This window comes from Bos mutus, chromosome 14 (genome assembly GCF_027580195.1).
Source record: "Bos mutus isolate GX-2022 chromosome 14, NWIPB_WYAK_1.1, whole genome shotgun sequence".
In the NCBI taxonomy this organism is placed as follows: Eukaryota; Metazoa; Chordata; class Mammalia; order Artiodactyla; family Bovidae; genus Bos; species Bos mutus.
The window spans coordinates 12,247,798-12,268,906 of NC_091630.1; the positions used below are offsets into that span (position 1 = coordinate 12,247,798).

The 21,109-nt window shown below is 37.1% G+C and overlaps 1 protein-coding gene across 2 annotated transcripts in view; it reads right to left on the reverse strand.

Moving 5' to 3' along the window:
- Positions 1-21,109, reverse strand: part of VIRMA (vir like m6A methyltransferase associated) — a 63,505-nt gene that overhangs the window by 21,419 nt on the left and 20,977 nt on the right. For both annotated transcript variants that reach the window (XM_070382979.1, XM_070382978.1), the window contains exons 6-11: positions 15,817-15,939; positions 14,976-15,248; positions 11,988-13,128; positions 7,918-8,409; positions 6,754-6,908; positions 1,318-1,400 (exon numbers count right to left, since the gene is read on the reverse strand). In XM_070382979.1, coding sequence (XP_070239080.1) covers positions 1,318-1,400; positions 6,754-6,908; positions 7,918-8,409; positions 11,988-13,128; positions 14,976-15,248; positions 15,817-15,939 — 2,267 coding nt within the window. The remainder of the gene's footprint in view (positions 1-1,317; positions 1,401-6,753; positions 6,909-7,917; positions 8,410-11,987; positions 13,129-14,975; positions 15,249-15,816; positions 15,940-21,109) is intronic.

Below are 21,109 nucleotides of genomic sequence, written 5' to 3' on the forward strand. Positions count from 1 at the left end.
CTTGGGTTATCTTTCCCTCTAACTTCTTCCTTGCTGCCTTTCAGTTATCCCACAAGTTACTTAAGGCAGCAGGGAGTCACAGAGTGACGTTTCTGTCTTAGATCAGCTGTTTTTTAGCACACCTTAGAGAGTTATTTATAATAACCATACTTAACAGGACAAGGATTTACATAAAAATTAAAAATTTGAATTATAACATGCAATTCAAATTTCTAGCGCTGAACTTTTTACTGGTTAAATACTTTATTTTATTTATTTATTTTTTTTGGTTAAATAATTTAATCCAAGTCCTCTGGTATTTTACTGGATACTTAATATATTCTCCTAACTATGCACAAGTACCCTAAATACCTGACCATCTAAATTTACAGGACACAAATGTACCTCTGCTAAATAAAAAGACTGAATATAATCAAAAACTCTAGATCGTCTTTGAGGCATAAAATAAAGAACAGAAGAATATGATGGCATTGTAGGAGGTAAAAGTACTCTCTGGGGGAGATGGAGGAAAAGGATAATTCAAGGTCTATTCTGCCCCTCTAGTTTAAAACTTCTTATGCATCATTTTAAAAGAAAAAAAGAAGGAAGAACATCTTCAAAAAAAAAAAGAGCACTTTTTTTTTTAAAGCACTTAAAAAGAAGAGCACTTTTAAAAAAAAGAAGAGCACCTTTAGTCCTTCATCCTATGATACACACTGGATCAACTAAGGAGCAAAGAAAACTTTTTAAACTTCCCCAACTAACAATGTTTTGATTATAACAAAGTTTTGCATTATGAATTACTTGACTTGTATACGAATTTTTCAACTGTAATATTATGAACTATATGATTTTTCAACTCTCATGAATTACTTCAATTGCAGATTGAAGTAATTTAACCATCCCAAATGAACAAACAGAACTAGTCCTCATTCCAATTATCTAGAATTAACTCTTACCAATTTTCACCTAAAAATTTTGAGGGAAATTCTTTTTCAGAAAGTTTAACTAAAACAATTATATATCACATTATCATAGCATTTAACTTTAAAACATTTTTGTAAATGTCACCAAAATGGTAGGTGATATTATTCTTATTTGAGAAGAAAAAAAATAGGACAGAATCTGGCAATAGAAAGCAATATCGTTGTGGGCATCTGTGTTCATGTATACACACAATCACATATCCATCTATACCCACTACCAATCTATACCCACAGGACTAGTAAATCAATCAAGTATACTTAACTACATTATCTATACAAGTGATTTAATACGACATTACTATATACTACCACACAGTTCCATAAAATCAAGACACTTTTAAATTTTACTTACCTGTTTAACATATTCAATTAGGTTTGGGATGCAGTTAATCTCAAATCTAAGGTTTTTCAGAGGTTCAAGCCACTTGCCAAGTTCTTAAAAATGAAAACAGTAATTTACAACATAATATTTTAAAATAAAAGCCTTACAAACAAGCCTTAATAACAAAGGAAGTGAAGGTATTCTTTTCCAAAGACATGACACATTTTTAGATTGCAAAATCCATGTTCATTTCAATGGAGTGATTTTTATATAGGAATTATGTGTCTAAATTATTTAAACAAGCCTTAAAATGAAATGTAAATGTCATACTATACTGGTTTAGAAATAAGAAGCTATCACTCTTAGTTATTTGGCTTCTGAAAACTTAAATGTTTATACGATTAAACCGAACTATCTAACTTAAACTGAATTTTTCTATAGCAATCAACTTACAACATTAAAACAATTATAAAATTAACTGCCCATAAACAAACAAAATAACATAGTGCTTATTCACCCAATACTACCACTGATTCCCACACCTCCAAAACAGCATGCACAAATGTATTCATTTCTAACAGGATCAAACCCATGGAGGAACATTTGCTGAGGGCCTTTTCCTGTGACACAAATTTTAAATTTTGTCAATTTCCTAATCTGCCTTTACAAAAGTAAAAGTGATCACTCTCACCCCTAAAACAGTAACAGGAAACTTTGTTTGTGGAAGAAATACATGAAATACACCATTTATTGCAACTGAATCGCCTAGAAGCTATGCTGTAAAAGTGAAGTCAAAGTATTAGTCACTCAATCACGTCTGACTCTTTGTGACCCTGTGGACTGTTGCCCGTCAAGGTTCCTCTATACATGGAGTATTCCAGGCAAGAATACTGGAGTTGGTTGCCATTTCCTTCTCCAGGGGACCTTTCCGGCCCAGGAACAGAACCTGACTATCACCAAAAATGTTTTTCTAAAAGCATTCTAATGTAATAATTTCTAGACACTTATTAGAAGAACTGATGGAAACTGCAAATAGGAGTCGTCTCTCCTTGGTACTACACTCCTTTTTAGGATTACAACACTTTACATCTGAATATTTTTCCTATACAATTTTAAATTACCTCTTTCATGTATATAGAATATATATTGCTCAAATGAAAGATAAAACGAATAATAAATTTAAGCGTATTCATCACCCAGAATATGTACTAAAGCATTAGTAATACCTTTGAAGATGCTACACACCCTCTTTTTGTAAGGGCATACTTTGAGGGGGAAAAAACAATCTATTTTCAATATGGAAAGTTGAGTTTAGTATGCAACTTTTACTGGTAACACTTTAATCTTTTTAGGATTAATCCTAAACTTTAATCTTTTTAGGATTAAAAGAAAAAGAGGCCTGGGATTTCCCAAGCAGTCCAGTGGTTAACACTCCTCACTTCCACTGCAAAGGACACAGGTTCCATCCCTGGTCAGGGAACTAAGATCTAAGATCCCACATACTGCGCAGCATGGACAAAGACAAAAAAGAGAAGTGGCCACATGCTATCCTGACAACTACTGTGTTAAATTTTCTATTTGGCTAGTTTGAAAGCCAAGAACAAAAATAAAATAATAAAAACCTATAATTAAATACCTTGAACTTTTCAAGACTACCCACATAATAAGGTCCAACTTATTATAAACCGTATGAAACTAAACCATGCCCGTGGGGCCACCCAAGACGGGCAGGTCATGGTAGAGAGGGCTGACAGAATGTGGGCCACTGGAGAAGGGAATGGCAAACCACTTCAGTATTCTTGCCTTGAGAACCCCATGAACAGTTGGAAAAGGCAAAATGATAGGATACTGAAAGAGGAACTCCCCAGGTCGGTAGGTGCCCAATATGCTACTGAAGATCAGTGGAGAAATAACTCCAGAAAGAATGAAGGGATGGAGCCAAAGCAAAAACAATACCCAGTTGTGGATGGGACTGGTGATAGAAGCAAGGTCTGATGCTGTAAAGAGCAATATTACATACGAACCTGGAATGTTAGGTCCATGAATCAAGACAAATTGGAAGTGGTCAAACAGGAGATGGCAAGAGTGAATGTCAACATTCTAGGAATCAGCGAACTAAAATGGACTGGAATGGGTGAATTTAATTCAGATGATCATTATATCTACTACTGCAGGCAGGAATCCCTCAGAAGAAATGGAGTAGCCATCATGGTCAACAAAAGAGTCCAAAATGCAGTACTGGGATGCAATCTAAAAAATGACAGAATGATCTCTGTTCGTTTCCAAGGCAAACCATTCAATATCACAGTAATCCAAGTCTATGCCTCAACCAGTAATGCTGAAGAAGCTGAAATTGAACGGTTCTATGAAGACCTATAAGACCTTTTAGAACTAACACCCAAAAAAGATGTCCTTTTCATTATAGGGGACTGGAATGCAAAAGTAGGAAGTCAAGAAACACCTGGAGTAACAGGCAAATTTGGCCTTGGAATACGGAAAGGCTAATAGAATTTTGCCACGAGAACGCACTGCTCATAGCAAACACCCTCTTCCAACAACACAAGAAAAGACTCTACACATGGACATCACCAGATGGTCAACGCCAAAATCAGACTGACTATATTCTTTGCAGCCAAAGATGGAGAAGCTCTATACAGTCAGCAAAAAACAAGACTGGGAGCTGACTGTGGCTCAGATCATGAACTCTTTATTGCCAGATTCAGACTTAAATTGAAGAAAGTAGGGAAAACCACTAGACCATTCAGGTATGACCTAAATCAAATCCCTTATGATTATACAGTAAAGTGAGAAATAGATTTAAGGGCCTAGATCTGATAGATAGAGTGCCTGATGAACTATGGACTGAGGTTCGTGACATTGTACAGGAGACAGGGATCAAGACCATCCCCATGGAAAAGAAATGCAAAAAAGCAAAATGGCTGTCTGGGGAGGCCTTACAAATAGCTGTGAAAAGAAGAGAAGCGAAAAGCAAAGGAGAAAAGGAAAGATATAAGCATCTGAATGCAGATTTCCAAAGAATAGCAAGAATAGATAAGAAAGCCTTCCTCAGTGATCAATGCAAAGAAACAGAGGAAAACAACAGAATGGGAAAGACTAGAGATCTCTTCAGGAAAATTAGAGATACCAAGGGGACATTTCATGCAAAGATGGGCTCAATAAAGGACAGAAATGGTATGCACCTAACAGAAGCAGAAGCTATTAAGAAGTGGCAAGAATACACAGAAGAACTGTACAAAAAAGATCTTCAAGACCAAAATAATCACGATGATGTGATCACTCACCTAGAGCCAGACATCCTGGAATGTGAAGTCAAGTGGGCCTTAGAAAGCATCTCTACAAACAAAGCTAGTGGAGGTGACGGAACTCCAGTTGAGCTATTTCAAATCCTGAAAGAAGACGCTGTGAAAGTGCTGCACTCAATTTGCCAGCAAATTTGGAAAAGTCAGCAGTGGCCACAGGACTGGAAAAGGTCAGTTTTCATTCCAATCCCAAAGAAAGGTAATGCCAAAGAATGCTCAAACTACCACACAATTGCACTCATCTCACACACTAGTAAAAGTAATGCTCAAAATTCTCTAAGCCAGGCTTCAGCAATACGTGAACCGTGAACTTTCAGATGTTCAAGCTGGTTTTAGAAAAGGCAGAGGAACCAGAGATCAAATTGCAAACATCCGCTGGATCATCGAAAAAGCAAGAGAGTTCCAGAAAAACATCTATTTCTGCTTTATTGACTATGCCAAAGCCTTTGACTGTGTGGATCACAATAAACTGTGGAAAATTCTGAAAGAGATGGGAATACCAGACCACCTGACCTGCCTCTTGAGAAACCTATATGAAGTCAAGAAGCAACAGTTAGAACTGGACATGGAACAACAGACTGGTTCCAAATAGGAAAAGGAGTACGTCAAGGCTGTATATTGTCACCCTGCTTATTTAACTTCTATGCAGAGTACACCATGAGAAACGCTGGGCTGAAAGAAGCACAAGCTGGAATCAAGATTGCCAGGAGAAATATCAATAACCTCAGATATGCAGATGACACCACCCTTATGGCAGAAAGTGAAGAGGAACTCAAAAGCCTCTTGATGAAAGTGAAAGAGGAGAGGGAAAAAGTTGGCTTAAAGCTCAACATTCAGAAAATGAAGATCATGGCATCTGGTCCCATCACTTCATGGGAAATAGATGGGGAAACAGTGGAAACAGTGTCAGACTTTATTTTTCTGGGCTCCAAAATCACTGCAGATGGTGATTGCAGCCATGAAATTAAAAGACACTTACTCCTTCGGAAGGAAAGTTATGACCAACCTAGATAGCATATTCAAAAGCAGATTTACTTTGCCAACAAAGGTCCATCTAGTCAAGGCTATGGTTTTTCCTGTGGTCATGTATGGATGTGAAAGTTGGACTGTGAAGAAAGCTGAGTGCCGAAGAATTGATGCTTTTGAACTGTGGTGTTGGAGAAGACTCTTGAGAGTCCCTTGGACTGCAAGGAGATCCAACCAGTCCATTCTAAAGGCGATCAGCCCTGGGTGTTCTTTGGAAGGAATGATGCTAAAACTGAAACTCCAGCACTTTGGCCACCTCATGCGAAGAGTTGACTCATTGGAAAAGGACTCTGATGCTGGGAGGGATTGGGGGCAGGAAAAGGGGACGACAGAGGATGAGATGGCTGGATCGCATCACCGACTCAATGGATGTGAGCTTGAGTGAACTCCGGGAGATGCTGCTGGACAGGGAGGCCTGTCGTGCTGCGATTCATGGGGTCACAAAGAGTCGGACATGACTGAGCGACTGAACTGAACTGATTATAAACTTAATACTTCATTCAATATACATTTAGAAAATAATACTTTTATCATTTTTCACTTGAGAATAGCACACATGTGTTAACCACAAATGGATTTCTAAGTTGTACTCAGAAATAAGTACATATTCAAAGAAAACACACACCTCTAACAAACTGTACTTCTAAACTCCTGTACAAAACTGAACTTCTGAGTTCATCTTTAATTCTGTTTTGATTAGGAACTTCAACCACCCATAAATTTCCATGACTTTCCAGAAAAAGGTATTTTCAACAACTTCCTAAAAAAATCTTTTTAAGAATACCATATAAAATACCTCCAGAAAACGTGCTTTAACTTATACGGAAAGTTAACTCAAGGTGTTACTAGGTATATTATCAAACAAGATAAAGCCCCTGGTCCCAAATGGAAAATACGAACTGCTGCTACTGCTACTGCTGCTGCTGCTAAGTCGCTTCAGTCGTGTCTGACTCTGTGAGACCCCATAGACGGCAGCCCAACAGGGTTCCCCATCCCTGGGATTCTCCAGGCAAGAATACTGGAGTGGGTTGCCATTTCCTTCTCCAATGAACTACAGATAGTCAAAGGCTTTTTTTTCTTCACTTATCATAAATGCTTAAAATAAGATCAAGTGCCATACCTTGCAATTTAGCATTATTTTCGTCTGCTTTACAAAGCTTCAAGAGAGATGCTGCATGCTGCTCCAACATTTGGACGTCGCTGGAAGACTGAACCACCACCAAGATAAGTATGCACGCGTAATTATAAGCGACTGACTTCTTAGACTTGGAATCACTGAAACAAAAAATAAGGTTTTAAAGGTTTTGGTATGCAAATAATTTTTTAGGAACAATTTTTTAACTGTTTTTTTTTTTAACTTGGTTTTAAGAAGATCAAGGAAATTTACCATGAAACATTACTAACGTTATGAAAACAGGAAATCACATTTTAGTTTAACCTCCACTTCACCTGAAACCACTACTTAAAAGTATATTAACAACAAAGCACATGCATCAAAATGGAAAGTGGAATTCTATTACAAAATATGATCATAACAATAAAATATGAGTAAGTACACTTCATCAGCAATGAAAGATTAGGAAGTACACTTCATTAATCTCCTTTAAAATGTTTTTCCCTCTGGATATACAGGAGAAAGTGTGATGAATCAACCTACCACCGTGATTATTCAGACTTCCACTACAGAACTATAAAGGTATAGCTAGGCATAGAAGCACTCTTGTTCGCCTTTTACAGTCCTCCCAAGAAATCAGTCACTCAAGGGGTCATATCAAGACTCAGATGCAAAGGACACCACAGCTTTGTATGGCACAAACCAGGAGGAACGAGTTTCTCTTCTCATAGACTAAAACCCTCTGCCCAACAGGGCAAGGTCTTCAAAAACCACCATCATTCTCAAACTCCCTCATCCAGTCAAAACACTTCTAAAGTCAGAGCATCATGAATAGCTTAGCAGGTGAGGGCAGAGCCACCAAGACAGTCCTCATGACTCTTAAGTAGTATTATTTCTGTGTCTTATGACTCCCCTCCACAAAAATCAGCAGGAGTACTACAGCTGCAATCTTTGTTAACTCTGTGGGGAAACCAAAGAAGCTACTATTTCATTTCTTTATATCCACATCTTAGAGAGTTCATCATTCTAATGCTTGATTAACAAGTTATAGGCTATGTAAAAAAATTATAGTTTTTATTTTCAAAACAACACATTCTTTCAAGAATCTACCCCACTAGTGATGTAGTTCTCCAATAAGACAGGAAATCTAAGGAGTAAGCAGAAAATTACCCCAAGGCTTCTTTGGAATAGTACTCCATTAGTGTGATAAGACTTTGGAGATTTTTCTCAAGACTGAAAACATGGCCAACAGCTGATCGTCCCACAGGATTAAAAGTAATCAAGTAAAGGTTGTGCAGAGTTCCCAACAGATCTGAGTGGTCAGTTTCTTCACTGGCTGTACAATGCTGAAAATGGCTGAACAGTTCTGTAATACACTGCAATGTCTGTGTGGAGTCCTGCAGCCATAAGGCAAATGCATCATCAATAACACCATCAGACTGGAGACCGTCTTCTTCATCTTGATCATAAAGATGACAAAGAGCTCGGATCAACAAATTTGTTGCTTCGTATTCTGACATAAAAAAAAGAAGACCCTTTTGTGACTGTGCAAGAAACTTTAAAACATCTTTTGTGGCTTGCAGCACACCAGGATGTGCACTTGTCACTGGAATTGACAGGAGCAAAGTAACCAACTCCAAGAAGTGATGACTGTGAAGATACCTGCAGAAGAAGTAACAAGATAAATGTTAAGTCAGTGCACAACATTTCATTTACTCAGTTTTCATTAGACAGGTAATGTTAAAAATTTTAGCAGCAATAATCCTTATCCTCAGCAATATACTGCTTTAATTAAAAACATAATGTGAACAGCAAGTCTTCTCTCCACAGGACCAAATGAAAGTGAAAGTTCTATATGGCTTTTTCCTAGCATTCAAAAGAGGTTTAATTAGTAACTGTTGACAAATTTTCTCTTTCCAGAATCAACCTTGACTTTAAATTCTGGGCCTTCTTTCCAGGCCATTTATCAAATGCTCCTTCCTTTTTAACCATGGTCCTACTCAACTCATGGCATATCAGTATATCTGAATTCATGCATCTAGGAAGAATACAGTGCATATACTATAAAAAGCATTTGGTATATTCAGATTTACTACAGTATATCTGAACTGGTACTTCTAGAAAGAAAAAAAGGTCAAATTATCCATCTTCAGTACTTAATACAACAGTACTCTTTTATTACATCCAAGAACCATTTTTAGTACACACAGTTTTAGTAGAAAAGGTATGAATTTACCTAACACCCCTAACAGACACAACTGCTACTGATACAGAGTATTTTCATTGTCGTAATAATACTCTGTCCATCTATGCATCCCCCAACTAGCTCCTAATTCCTGGCAATCACTGATCTTTTTACTGTCTCCATAGTTTTGCCTTTTCCAGAATGTCACATAGTTGTAATCAAAAAGCATAAAATTGCCTTTTCAATCATATTTCTGCTTAAACGCAGACTTCTGTATCATGAGGAAAACACCTGCAGTAAATGCTCACCACAAAGGTAAATACCTCTACGCTCTTAAGAGCACCCTTAACCACCTCATGGAATGTTTTGAAAAGAGTTAACATGGCAGGCCTCAGAATGCTTATCTTAGAAAGGCTGGTCCTTGGCTGGCCTCTAGGGACTTGGACTTTGGGACAGCTTCGACCCATCAACTGATAAGAATACTCACTGCACATAAACTGTTTATGCAAATAATATGGTTCATTCTGAACACCTGCTTTCTCTTTGGCAGTCTGAAATTCTGGTACATGCAAGGTACTGGGTGCCTACATGGCTATCCCCCAACAGGAAGCTTGGATGCTGAGATTCTAATGAACTTCCTCAGTATGCAACATTTCACACGTGTCACAATTTGTTGCCGGGGGACTTAAGGGGATCCTTTGTGCCTAAACTAGGAAAGGACTCTGGAAGCTTATGACTCATTTTCCCAGGCTTTGTCCCATGTACCTCTTCCCTTTGGGGATTGTGTTTTGTATCTTTTTGATGTAATAAATCCTGGTTGAGATTATAACACTGAGTCCTATGAGTCCAGCTAGTCAATCTGGGGGTTACCTTGAAGATCCCAACATGGGACATCAGAGCCTTGCCATCACTTCAAACTAACCCTTCCAAAATGTAATTATTTCCCTTTTCAAAGTTCACTCTCCCTCCTAATTTATCAATTTCTGTCCATAAAATCACAGTTCCAATAGTTACCCTAGTTAGAAACCTCAAAGCATTTTAGCTCCTTCTTACTTTCTCTTATCAGGTCCAGTTGCCAAGTCCAAGTAATGCTCTCCACCACAAACTCTCAATATTGGCACAGTATTTGTCTTCCCATTTGCTATAAATGCCACTATACTAGGCCCAGTATTCAGCACAATACCCACACCCTGGAATCTTCAGACAGGCTTATCTACCTAATAACATCAATTTCTTTTTCATGGCAATACATCTCGTAACTATAATATAATCTATTATATTATCTATAATATCTATAATATCTATAATAATATAATATAAAACACTACTTGATCATATCAGATCTGCTACTCTAAAATATTCAAGATCTTCCACATTCTAAAAACAAAATCCCCAGGAATTCCCTGGCCATCCAGCAGGTAGGATTCAGTGCTTTCACTGTCAGGGGCCTGGATTCAACCCCTGATCAGGGAACTAAAATCCCACGTACCAAGCAGCACAGCAAAAAAAAAAAATTAATCAAAAAAAAAAAAAAATCCAAATTCCTTAGCCCAGCATTCAAAACCCTTTATCTCCTAAAATCTGACACCCAAATGTACGATCTCCAATTATGGGAGAACAAAAAACAACATTACTTAATAGGCCATTAATTACTAGTTTCCCCTCAATAACTATTTGGGAGCATCATCTCTTTTCTTATACTTAGTCACCCTCAGGGCATTACTTTAAGTCTTAATTTACAAAAAACATGACCAGTGAGAAGCACCTGTCTCCTCTACCGTCTCCATACTACAAAGATAACTGTATTTGTATACTCAAAAGGCTTCCGTTCTCCTGTTCAAAGCGAAACCACTACACTTGTACTCTTGGCCTCATCTCCTACTAGACCTTGCTCTAGCAATTATCATCTTAAACTCCTGTACGAATTCAAGCTAAGGCAAATGAGTTTCAGCTAAAAACAGGAATGGACAGGTACAGATTTTAGAATGGACAAGTATTGATTTTTTGTTAATACATTATGCTCCAAAGCCAGGTAAAAAATAATCACTGAAATAAAATAATAAAAATGCAATCTTTACATTTGTTAAAAAATTATTTACAGGCAAAATGCCCAAAAAAAAAAAAAAAGAAAAGAAACCCTCAAAAATTAAAGCAAATTTTAAAAATCTGTGGGTACCTAAAAATGGCAAAACTGTACCAGTAAATAACTAGAGGGTTAGAAGGCAGAAACAAGTGACAACTGAACCTGTAATGTATCTTTAACAAGGACTGTAAAATTAACTTAGTAAAGTATCAGCTTCACTTACAATGTTTCAGAATCATAAGGTAGAAAGAGGCTTACACAGAAAAGCTCTCTCCTTCCTATGCCATCCTCTTTGCTTCACCTTCCCAGAAGCCACCCGGCAATTTCTCCTTATTCTTGCTCACAGATATGCTAATATAAGCACTATGGTTGATTATTACTTATATCTTTAACTTAAGTTGCCATTACTATTTTAAGTATTAACAAAATATAGCTCAAATACAGTTAACACACTTCTCACTATGACCTATTTTGAAGTATCAAGACATCCTTACAAAGACACACATTACCTACAGATTTTAAAAAAAACAAACAAGGGGCTTCCTTGGTGGCTCAGTGGTAAAGAATCGACCTGCCAATGCAGGAGACACTTCAATCCCTGGTCCAGGAAGATCCCACATGCCACACAGCAACTAAGCCTGTGCACCACAACTATTAAGCCAGTGCTCTTGTGCCCAGGAACTGCAACTACTGAAGTCCATGTGCCCTACAGCCTGTGCTCTGCAACAGAAGAATCCACTGCAATGGAAAGCCCTCACATCGCAATGAAGAGTAGCCTCCATTCATCCCCAACTAGAGAAAAGCCCGCACAGCAACTAAGACGCAGCATGGCCAAAATTTAAGTAAATAATAAATAAAATTATAAAATAAAAAAATAAAACAAAGCTTTGTAGCTTTAAAAAAAAAAGCAACCACATGCAACTGCCTCTAATAATTGGTGAAATATACTTTCCAAAGTCAAAAATGTCTCACCTAAAGAGAACAGGGTATGGATCATCCCTCTCTGGTGGACCGGTAATACGTGCCATTGTTGGGAAAGACTTAACAGGAGGTTGGATCATTGTATGAGGTGCAGTTTCCATTAAATGAAAAACTTCCTCTAAGAGGTTGATAAGCTTTTCTATTTCTCCTTCACTTATATTTGAGGATTCCAGAAGATCCATATCCATAGAAGCCTCTACCTCGTTTTCATATTCTGGGTTTGTTCTCTCAACTCCAGCATCAGTATCATGATCAGGTTCACTGTGGTTAGGAACAGAAGAAGTCTTCTCTGCTAAATGGTCACCAAGTCTTTTAATCTCTGACAAAATTTCATAGAAATGGCATTTCTGAAGAATAGCTGAACCAGCAGTGACAACCCTCACAGTCTGATCTAAAAGTATGAGCTCCAGAAGTTTTTGATAGCCACTTTTTTCACTCTGCCTACTTCTCAAAAAAGCTTCCATTCCTTCTGTCATACTAATGACACTGTCCAAAGCTTTAAATGCATTTAATTTAAGGGAAGATGAGACATGATCAGCAAACAAGAGCTCAAATAAGCCACTGATCACTCCTGCTTGTAGCAGTCCCATGACTCCTTGGGTCCCACATTCTGCTAGTGAGGACACTAATTTGGTCCCAGCTTTGAGCTGTCGGACATTTAAGGCAATGGGTTGGCGAAGGGCTACTTGTAAATTTAAAGCTTGCATGGTCCAGTCTATCAACTGACCAAGGGCGTCTTGTTTTGTATTTTTCAACTGCAAATAACTTAGTCCTTTTATTATTAAACTTGGAATTTCTTCTAAAGCTGTTACCCATTTTGCACCTCTATCTTCTTGATACAAATCCAACAGTTCAGTCAACTTCACTGAGGCTTCTACTGCCCCTGAGTTTTCTTTATCTGGACCTTGGTCCTTCATCCTGCTGATTTCAATTTCAAAGGTAGTCTTGTACGGACAGCTGAAGTGTAAGAGTGGTACCAGCTCCCTATCATACGGGTCATATGTCATAGGAGGGACTGAAGCTAAGTCTTCAGCAGTATATTCGACATCGAAGTTTGGATACTTGAATGTTTCACGTTCCAAGTCAGCAATTCCATCTTCATCACTGGAAATCTGCTCATAACCATCATCCCCTGAAATCAGTTTAAATAATACTTAGTTGTTACATCATTGTTTAGTGCAAAACAATCTGGTTAGTCAAAATAAATTATTTAATAACGTGGCAAAAAAATGAAAATAATGATTCCATCAACAATATTAACTTCTGCCTCAATATCTTATCAACACTTATTAACATTTTATAACTCCTAATAGAACAATTATAAAGAAACTTCATAAGCAAAACCTTCTATTATATCTGTTCAGCTTTACAATAACTCTGCTATAAATCTTTTCCTCACAGAAATAAAATAAGAAATGTCTCAAAAAAAAAAAAAGAACCAAAAATATCTCTCAGGAAGGAAGAAATTAAGCTTGCCTTGTGAGAGAGTATTTTTAAGATGGAAATAATGAATCGATGGGCCAAAATTATTAAATTAACTAAGAATTAATACCATAATTACCAAGTTACACCAAATATTGTCAGGAAAAACATTCTAGAATCTCATATTCCTTCACTTCTACTCCTCTGTATTTACCTATTACATAGTTCCCAGTTCTGTATCATGTTTTTATGGAAAATTTGTTTATAAAAGTACCCATCTTTGCCAAAACAGAGTTTAAATATCATGACACATGCAGCTTTTCCCTCTATTTAGTAATACAGGACTAGAAACAGAAAATTTGTTAGTTTTAAACACAACTGTTACCTGGCTGTGGTAAAACAGAGATGAGTAACAACAGCCTAAGAAAGAAAAGGAAATGTTTCCACGGTACTCCTCCAGTAACAGGCCTCTATGGACATTCTTAAGCTCAAAACAACTTAGCCATAGCAATACACTCATATTTGAAAAGAAAGGGCCTAAAGAGACTTGATTCAAGACTAACCCCCAGATGTCTTCTAGTAAAAATCAAATTAACCAGCCTCATTCTCTTATCTTCTCTACAAAAAATGTCCTCTGATTAACAAAGCCTGCCTGAAATCTAACTGCTACTTGCTAAATGCAATAAATCTAAAAAGGATTTTGTGGTATCCTAGAAATGGGGTCAGTTAAAAGAGTTATCACTCAATAACTCAATTACTTATATTTTGTAAAAGGGCCCCTGTAATACTGAAATGGTTCTCATTCTCATGTAGAATGACTCTCCTCTTTACTATCTTATAGAACAAAGCAGATGATCTGTCATTGTACATAAATACTTTAACATTACACTCCATTTACTGGACAAATTAAGAGTCGATTAGCTTGAATAGCTCTTTTTGCTTTCAAAGGAAAAATAAGACCTAACTAAAAGACTGCATCAGGCTGCCTTATGTCCCTCTGTAATTGAGATTTTTTTTTCCTTGTAAAAATGTCTAATAATAATGTAGATATCATTATTCGGCCAAAATATTGAGGTGACAGACATCTTTAGGGATTCTAGGCAGCTTAAAACACCACTCCTCTGAAGACAGATCACCAAAGCCCTAATCACCATGTATTTGCTGCATATTCTTGCTTCCCTGGGCAAAGCTGATGGTATCAAGGGGAAGCTGATACCACAGCAAGCCAAACAGAATCTCTGTCCCAGAAAACTGGAAACAGATCTGAGACACAGTCAGGCAGTTTAAATTGGTTGGTTAAAGAGAAGATATTAAAGATGTGGGGTAAATAGAGACGTAACAGTTAGTTAAAAAAAAAAAAATCACCTAAATTCATTTTCCTAACTAAATAACAGATAAACAAAGCAAAGAAAAGATAGAAATCCTCAAGTCTAGTCAAGTCTCAAGGCCCGGCTGACTCTTGGGTTTCTTGAAAGCCACTTATCTCAACTATACATTCTTCTGCATCAAGCTAGTTTCCAGCACTTAAAAACAAGAAGTCCTAGTTAATTCACCCACCTTCACCTTCTTCATCTTCTTCACCTTCTTCCTCTTCATCCTCCTCTTCCTCCTCAGGGATACTATCTACGGTATGGCGATCATCTTCATCCTCATCCTCTTCTTCCTCTACATCCACGTCATCTTCATCATCTTCTCCTTCTTCTTGCTGTTCCTCTTCTACCTCTCCTTCATCAGAATATTGACTTTCCTGGGGAACAGAATTCCGATCAGGAGAAATGGGTTCAAAGTAATCTTCTCTATGAGGAGCATCCTCTTCCTTGTCACCAGACACTGAAAAATTGATATTTAAGGCACAGATTATTTTAACTGTTTAAATAATAATAGGCAGAAAGACTAGATATTGCAACTATTTAATGATATTTTGGATGATTTAGCTCATAAACACACTTAAAAAAAAGTGGTAGAATTACTTGCTCTTAAAAAATATTAAGAGTAAACACTGCATAATTTTCTAGAGTGGGAATTAACAAAGTATGCTATTTTATGTTCTTACACAATAATCCTCTTTTTTAGCTATTAAGTAACTACAGAGTTTTATCTCTTCCAATACATACAGGTTATTTTTACTGGTGCTTCTCTATACTATCATTATAGTACATTAACATTTTATTTTCAAAGCAATGTTGCTTCAGTTTCAAATGAATTAACTGATTTCTTTTTTAAACAAATTAACTTGCCAGCAACAATAACAATAAAAAAACCACAAGAAAACACTGTTCAGAATCGGGGTGGGGGATATTCATCAAGATTTGATTACCAGCATCTATTTTTTTTCCTCTAATAAAAAAGTACTATTACATTAACATTAATCAAGAGAGGGAAAAAATATTATTTCTACCTGGCAACGGCATGGGATCATCTTCGTCATCATCAGGGGGCGGGGGTCCTGGTGGAGTTCTTGGTCCCCTTGGCTGTGGTCTTGGAGGGCTTCCATTAAATTGATCTTCTTTCTCCCCATCAGCTGATTTTATTAGAAAAAGAAAAACAACTTTAAAATTATTAAAGTTAGTAATATAAATACATGACAAAATTGCCATTGATCATTTGGGTTTTCATCCTCAGAATTTATTAACTTTTTTGTTCCTAACAGAACAAATGTCTGTTGTCTAACAGAAATTTTGCTAATCAGTTTATATTGAGAAAGTTAAAATCTCTGACACCCATATACCAAAATATAATGTATGGAACTCTTAGGAATTATCCAAGAAATGGAGACTTATTTTCTCACAGGAAGATATACACAAATGCTCATAAATAACTTTATTTGCTAAAGTCAAAAACTAGAAACTTATCTAAATGTCCTTCAATCACTAAACAGTTAAATAATACATCCATACTATTTATTACTACTCAGCAACAATAAAGAATGATCTACTGATACACAGAGAAAGTAGATAAATTTCAAAGAAATTACAGTGAATGAAAAAAGCCAATCTTAAAAAGATCCCAACTTCATGATTCCATTTTGTAACATTTATGAAATAATACAATTACAGAGACAGAGAATAACGATTGCCAAAAATAGGTATAGGTGGGATGAGTGTGGCTAGGAAGGGGTAACACCAGGGAATACTGTGACAGTACAATCAAGGATCTTAACTGCAATGATGGGTATGCAAAACTATACATGACATAAAATTACACACAGCTACACGTATATACACACACACGTGCACAAGTACATGTACAAACTGGTGAATGTGAACAAGCTCTGCAGACTGTAACAATGCCAATATTGTCTTGATACTGTACTAGAGTTGTCAAAGATGTTAACTAGGGGAATCTGGGAGGAGTGCACAGGACTTCCCTACACATTTCTTTGCAGCCTTCTATAAATCTGTAACTATTTCAAAACAAAAAGTTAAAAACATGCACACATATATAAATGCAATATATGAGCTCAGGTGTCCATTTTAAAGCAAGTAAGAGTGAAGTAAGTCAGAGAGAGAAAGACAAATGTCATATGATATTGCTTGTGTGTGGGATCTAAAAAAAATTATACAAATGAACTTATTTATAGAACAGAAAGTTACATATGTAGAAAACAAACTTATGGCTACTGGAGGAAATGGCTTATAGCTACTGGAGGGAAAGGAGCGGGGATACACTGGGAGACTGAGATTGACACATACACACTAGTAAATATAAAATAGGTAACTAATGAGGACCTATCATAGTACAGGGAACTCTACTCAGTTCTCTGTATCAGCCTGTATGGGAGAAGAATATAAAAAAGAGTGGAGATACGTATAACTGATTCACTTTGCTGTATATCTGGAACTAACACAACACTGTAAATAGAAATTATACTCCAGTAAAATTTTCTTTAAAAGTCAGTAAATTTTTTTCCACTTCTCTTTATTTGATGTACAGCTGATTAACAATGCCATGTTAATTTTGCTGTACAGCAAAGTGACTCAGTTATACACATTCTTTTTTATATTCTTTCCCATTATGGTTTATCTCATACAGAATGTAATTCTTTGTGCTATACAGCAGAACCTTACTGTTTATCCATTCTATATGTAATAGTTTGTATCTAACCCTAAACTCTCACTCCATTCCTCCCCACCCCTGCTTCCCCACTTGGCAACCATAAAGCTGCTCTCTGAATCTGGGAGTATGTTTCTGCTTGGTAGACAGGTTCCTTTGTGTCATGGTTTCATTCCAGATATAAGTGATATCATATGGTATTTGTCTCTGACAAGTCAGTTGACTACACTGTGATAAGACTAAAGACAATAGAAAATATCAATGAAACTACAAGCTTAGGAAAGATAACATTAGTACACATTTAGCTAGACTCACTGAGGAAAAAAAAGAGAGAACTCAAGCAAAATCAAAAATGAAAGAGGAGATATTACAACTGATACCACTGAAATACAAAGGATCATAAGAACCTACTATGAACAATTATACACCAACAAGTTAGACAACCTAGAAGAAATGGATACAACCCTAGAAACATACAACCTACCAAGACTGAATCATGATTAAACAAAATATCTGAACAGACCAATTACTATAAGGAGATTGAATCACTAATCGAAAACCTCCCCAAAACAAAAGTCCGAACCATATGGCTTTACTGATGAATTCTACCAAATGTTTAAGGAAGAATTAATACCAATTCTTCTCAAAGCTTTCTAAAACTCATTTGCAAGGCCAGCATGACTCTAATACCAAAACTATACAAGGATGTCTCAAGGAAACAGAGTTGTGTCGGTGTGCTCAGTCGCTCAGTTGTGTCTGACTCTGTGCGACCTCATGAACTGTGGCCCACCACGCTTCTCTGTCCATGTCATTTTCCAGGCAAGAAATACTGGAGCAGGTTACCAGTTCCTTCTCCAGGGGATCTTCCCGACCTAATGATCAAACCCGTGTCTCCTGCTTCCCAAGCAGATTCTTTATCACTGAGAAGCCCAAAAAAGAAAGTTACATTCTCCAATTAAAAATAAATAAGTTAAAAATAAAAGAGAAAGGTACAGGTCAATATCCCTGATGAACATACATGCAAATATCCTTAATAAACTATCAGCAAGCAGAATTCTACAATACACTAAAAGGATAATACACCATGATCCTGTGGGATTTACTCCAGGGACGCAAAGGAGGTTTAGCATCTGCACATTAGTCAATGTGTTAACAAAATGAAGGATAAAGTCATACGATCATCTCAACAGACGCAGTAAAATAATTTGACAAAACTGAAATCAATTTAAGATAAACACTCCCAACAAAGCAGGTACCGAGGGACTGTACCACACCATGTGTGTGCTCTTGGTAGTTCAGTCGCGTCCAACTCTCTCTGTGACCTGCTTTTTAGAAGTTCACTTTATACCACTTTACATTTACAAAAACTTCATGTTAGCACCTGTTTTCACTAACCAAATAAACTTTGCAGTGAGCTGTTATAGAGGGAACATAACCCAAAAAAAGTCAGAGTGGCACCACCAAGCTCCTTCCCCAGCAACTACACTTAGCATCTCAGCATTAAGCCACCACAGCTTTGAATTATGTCTGTGAGCATCTGTGCTCTATCTCAATTGACTTTGTACATCCAGTAGCAAGATGTATCCTAAGGTAATTGTTTCTTCACTTTATATCATTCTGGCTTACAAATGGTTTCACAGGAACACACTTTCAGAGAGCAGGGAAAACGTGTATAATATATAGAAAACCCTACAGATTCCATTGGATTTCCCAGGTGGCTCCATGGTAAAGAATTCACCTGCCAATGTAGGAGACACAGGTTCGATCCCTGGGTCGGGAAGATTCCCTAGAGAAGGAAATGGCAACCTACTCTAGTATTCTTGCCTGGAGAATCCCATGGACAGAGGAGTCTGGCAGGCACAGTCCATGGAGTCACAAGAGTCGGATATGACTGAAGGAAGACTCCATCAAAAACCTATTAGAACAAACAAAAGGTACATGGAACGATGCTCAACATCATTAATTAACATGGAAACACAAATCAAAACCACAATGAGATATCACTTCACACCTGTCAGAATTTGTTGCTTTTTTAGTCTCTAAGTTGTGTCCGACCCTTTGCTACGCCATGTACTATAGCCCACCAGACTCTTCTGTCCATGGGATTTCCTAGGCACAGATATTGGAGTGGGTTGCCATTTTCTTCACCAGGGGATCTTCCCAATCCAGGGATCAAACCCACATCTCCTGCTTGGCAGGTGGATTCTTTTACCACTAAGCCACAGGGAGTGGCTATTACCAAAAGACTAGAAATAACAACTGTTGGTGAAAATGTGGAGAAAAGGAAATCTTCATGTACTGTTGGTGAGAAGGTAAACTGGTGCCGCTAATAAGAGGAAAACAGTATGAAGGTTCCTCAAAAAATTAAAAGCAGAACCAACATAATGATCCAGCAATTCTATTTCTGAGTATTTACCCTAGAAAATAAAAACATTAATTTGAAAAGTTATATGCACTCCCATGTCCACTGCAGCATTACGTACAGTAGCCAAGAAACAAGGTAAACATCTATCAACAGATGACAGACTAAAGACAATGTGGAAGGTGTGTATGTGTTATTCCATACACATATTAATACAACGGAATACTATTCAGCCACCAAAAAAAGAAAGAAATCTTCCCATCTGCAACAACATGGACCTCAAGGGCATTATGCTCTGTGAAATAAATCAGAGAAAGCCAAATACCATATGATCTCTCCTAAATGTGCAATCTAAAAAAAGTAAGTTTAAAAAGAACACCAATAACAAGCTCATAGATACAAAGAGACTGGCTGGTGGTTTCCAGAGGGTGGGGGGTAGGGGTGAGTGAAATGGATAAACTGTTTTTGTTTTATATAAATAAAATTTACAAAAAAGACCAAAGATACAAATACAAGTAAAATATACTTCTCTGCCCACAAAAAGCTCACAGTCTAGAAAAAAAGACAAATGAGCACAGAAGAATAAAGGATACAAAGAAAAGTGAAATTATTAACTGTGCTTAGCAGATAAGATACAAGAAAAAAGATTAAACTACAGTGTGTTGGCCATCAGAGACAAAGACCTCACACAACAGTATCATATAAGGGTTAAGAGAAACAATGGTCATTTTATTTGTGCTCATAAAATGCTAACTGTAAAGCAAACTATTTTTCCCTATGACCTCAACTGTAATTTCAAAATTTATTCCCAAATTTCCTTAGTTCCACTAGTTCAATCTCTTTATTACAATGAGTAATACCAAATGAGGAAAACAGACCCTGGAAAACATAAGCCTAACTGCCTGCTTTCTATAAGGGAAGTCCCTGAAGTTTATCAGAAGGCTTATGCTTTGTTTTGTTTCAGGGGGGTGGGTGGGTTTGTGGGGGTGTTTTCTGGGAGCCACGCTTCATTGTATGTGGGATCTTACCTCCCCAATCAGAAACTGAACCCTCGCCACCTACACTGAAAGTGCAGAGTCTTAATCAGTGGACTGCCAGGGAAGTCCCTAGAGCTGTTATTTTCCCAAAAGGGGAAAATCTCCTTTAGCTAAGATTTAGACATATAAAGAAATCTGATAAAAGAAATGCCATTAACACATACCAAACTTACTGCCTCTTTTTTTTTTAATATACACTAAACGTTCATTTCGTGTACTTCTGAAGGCCAAGGAGTCTG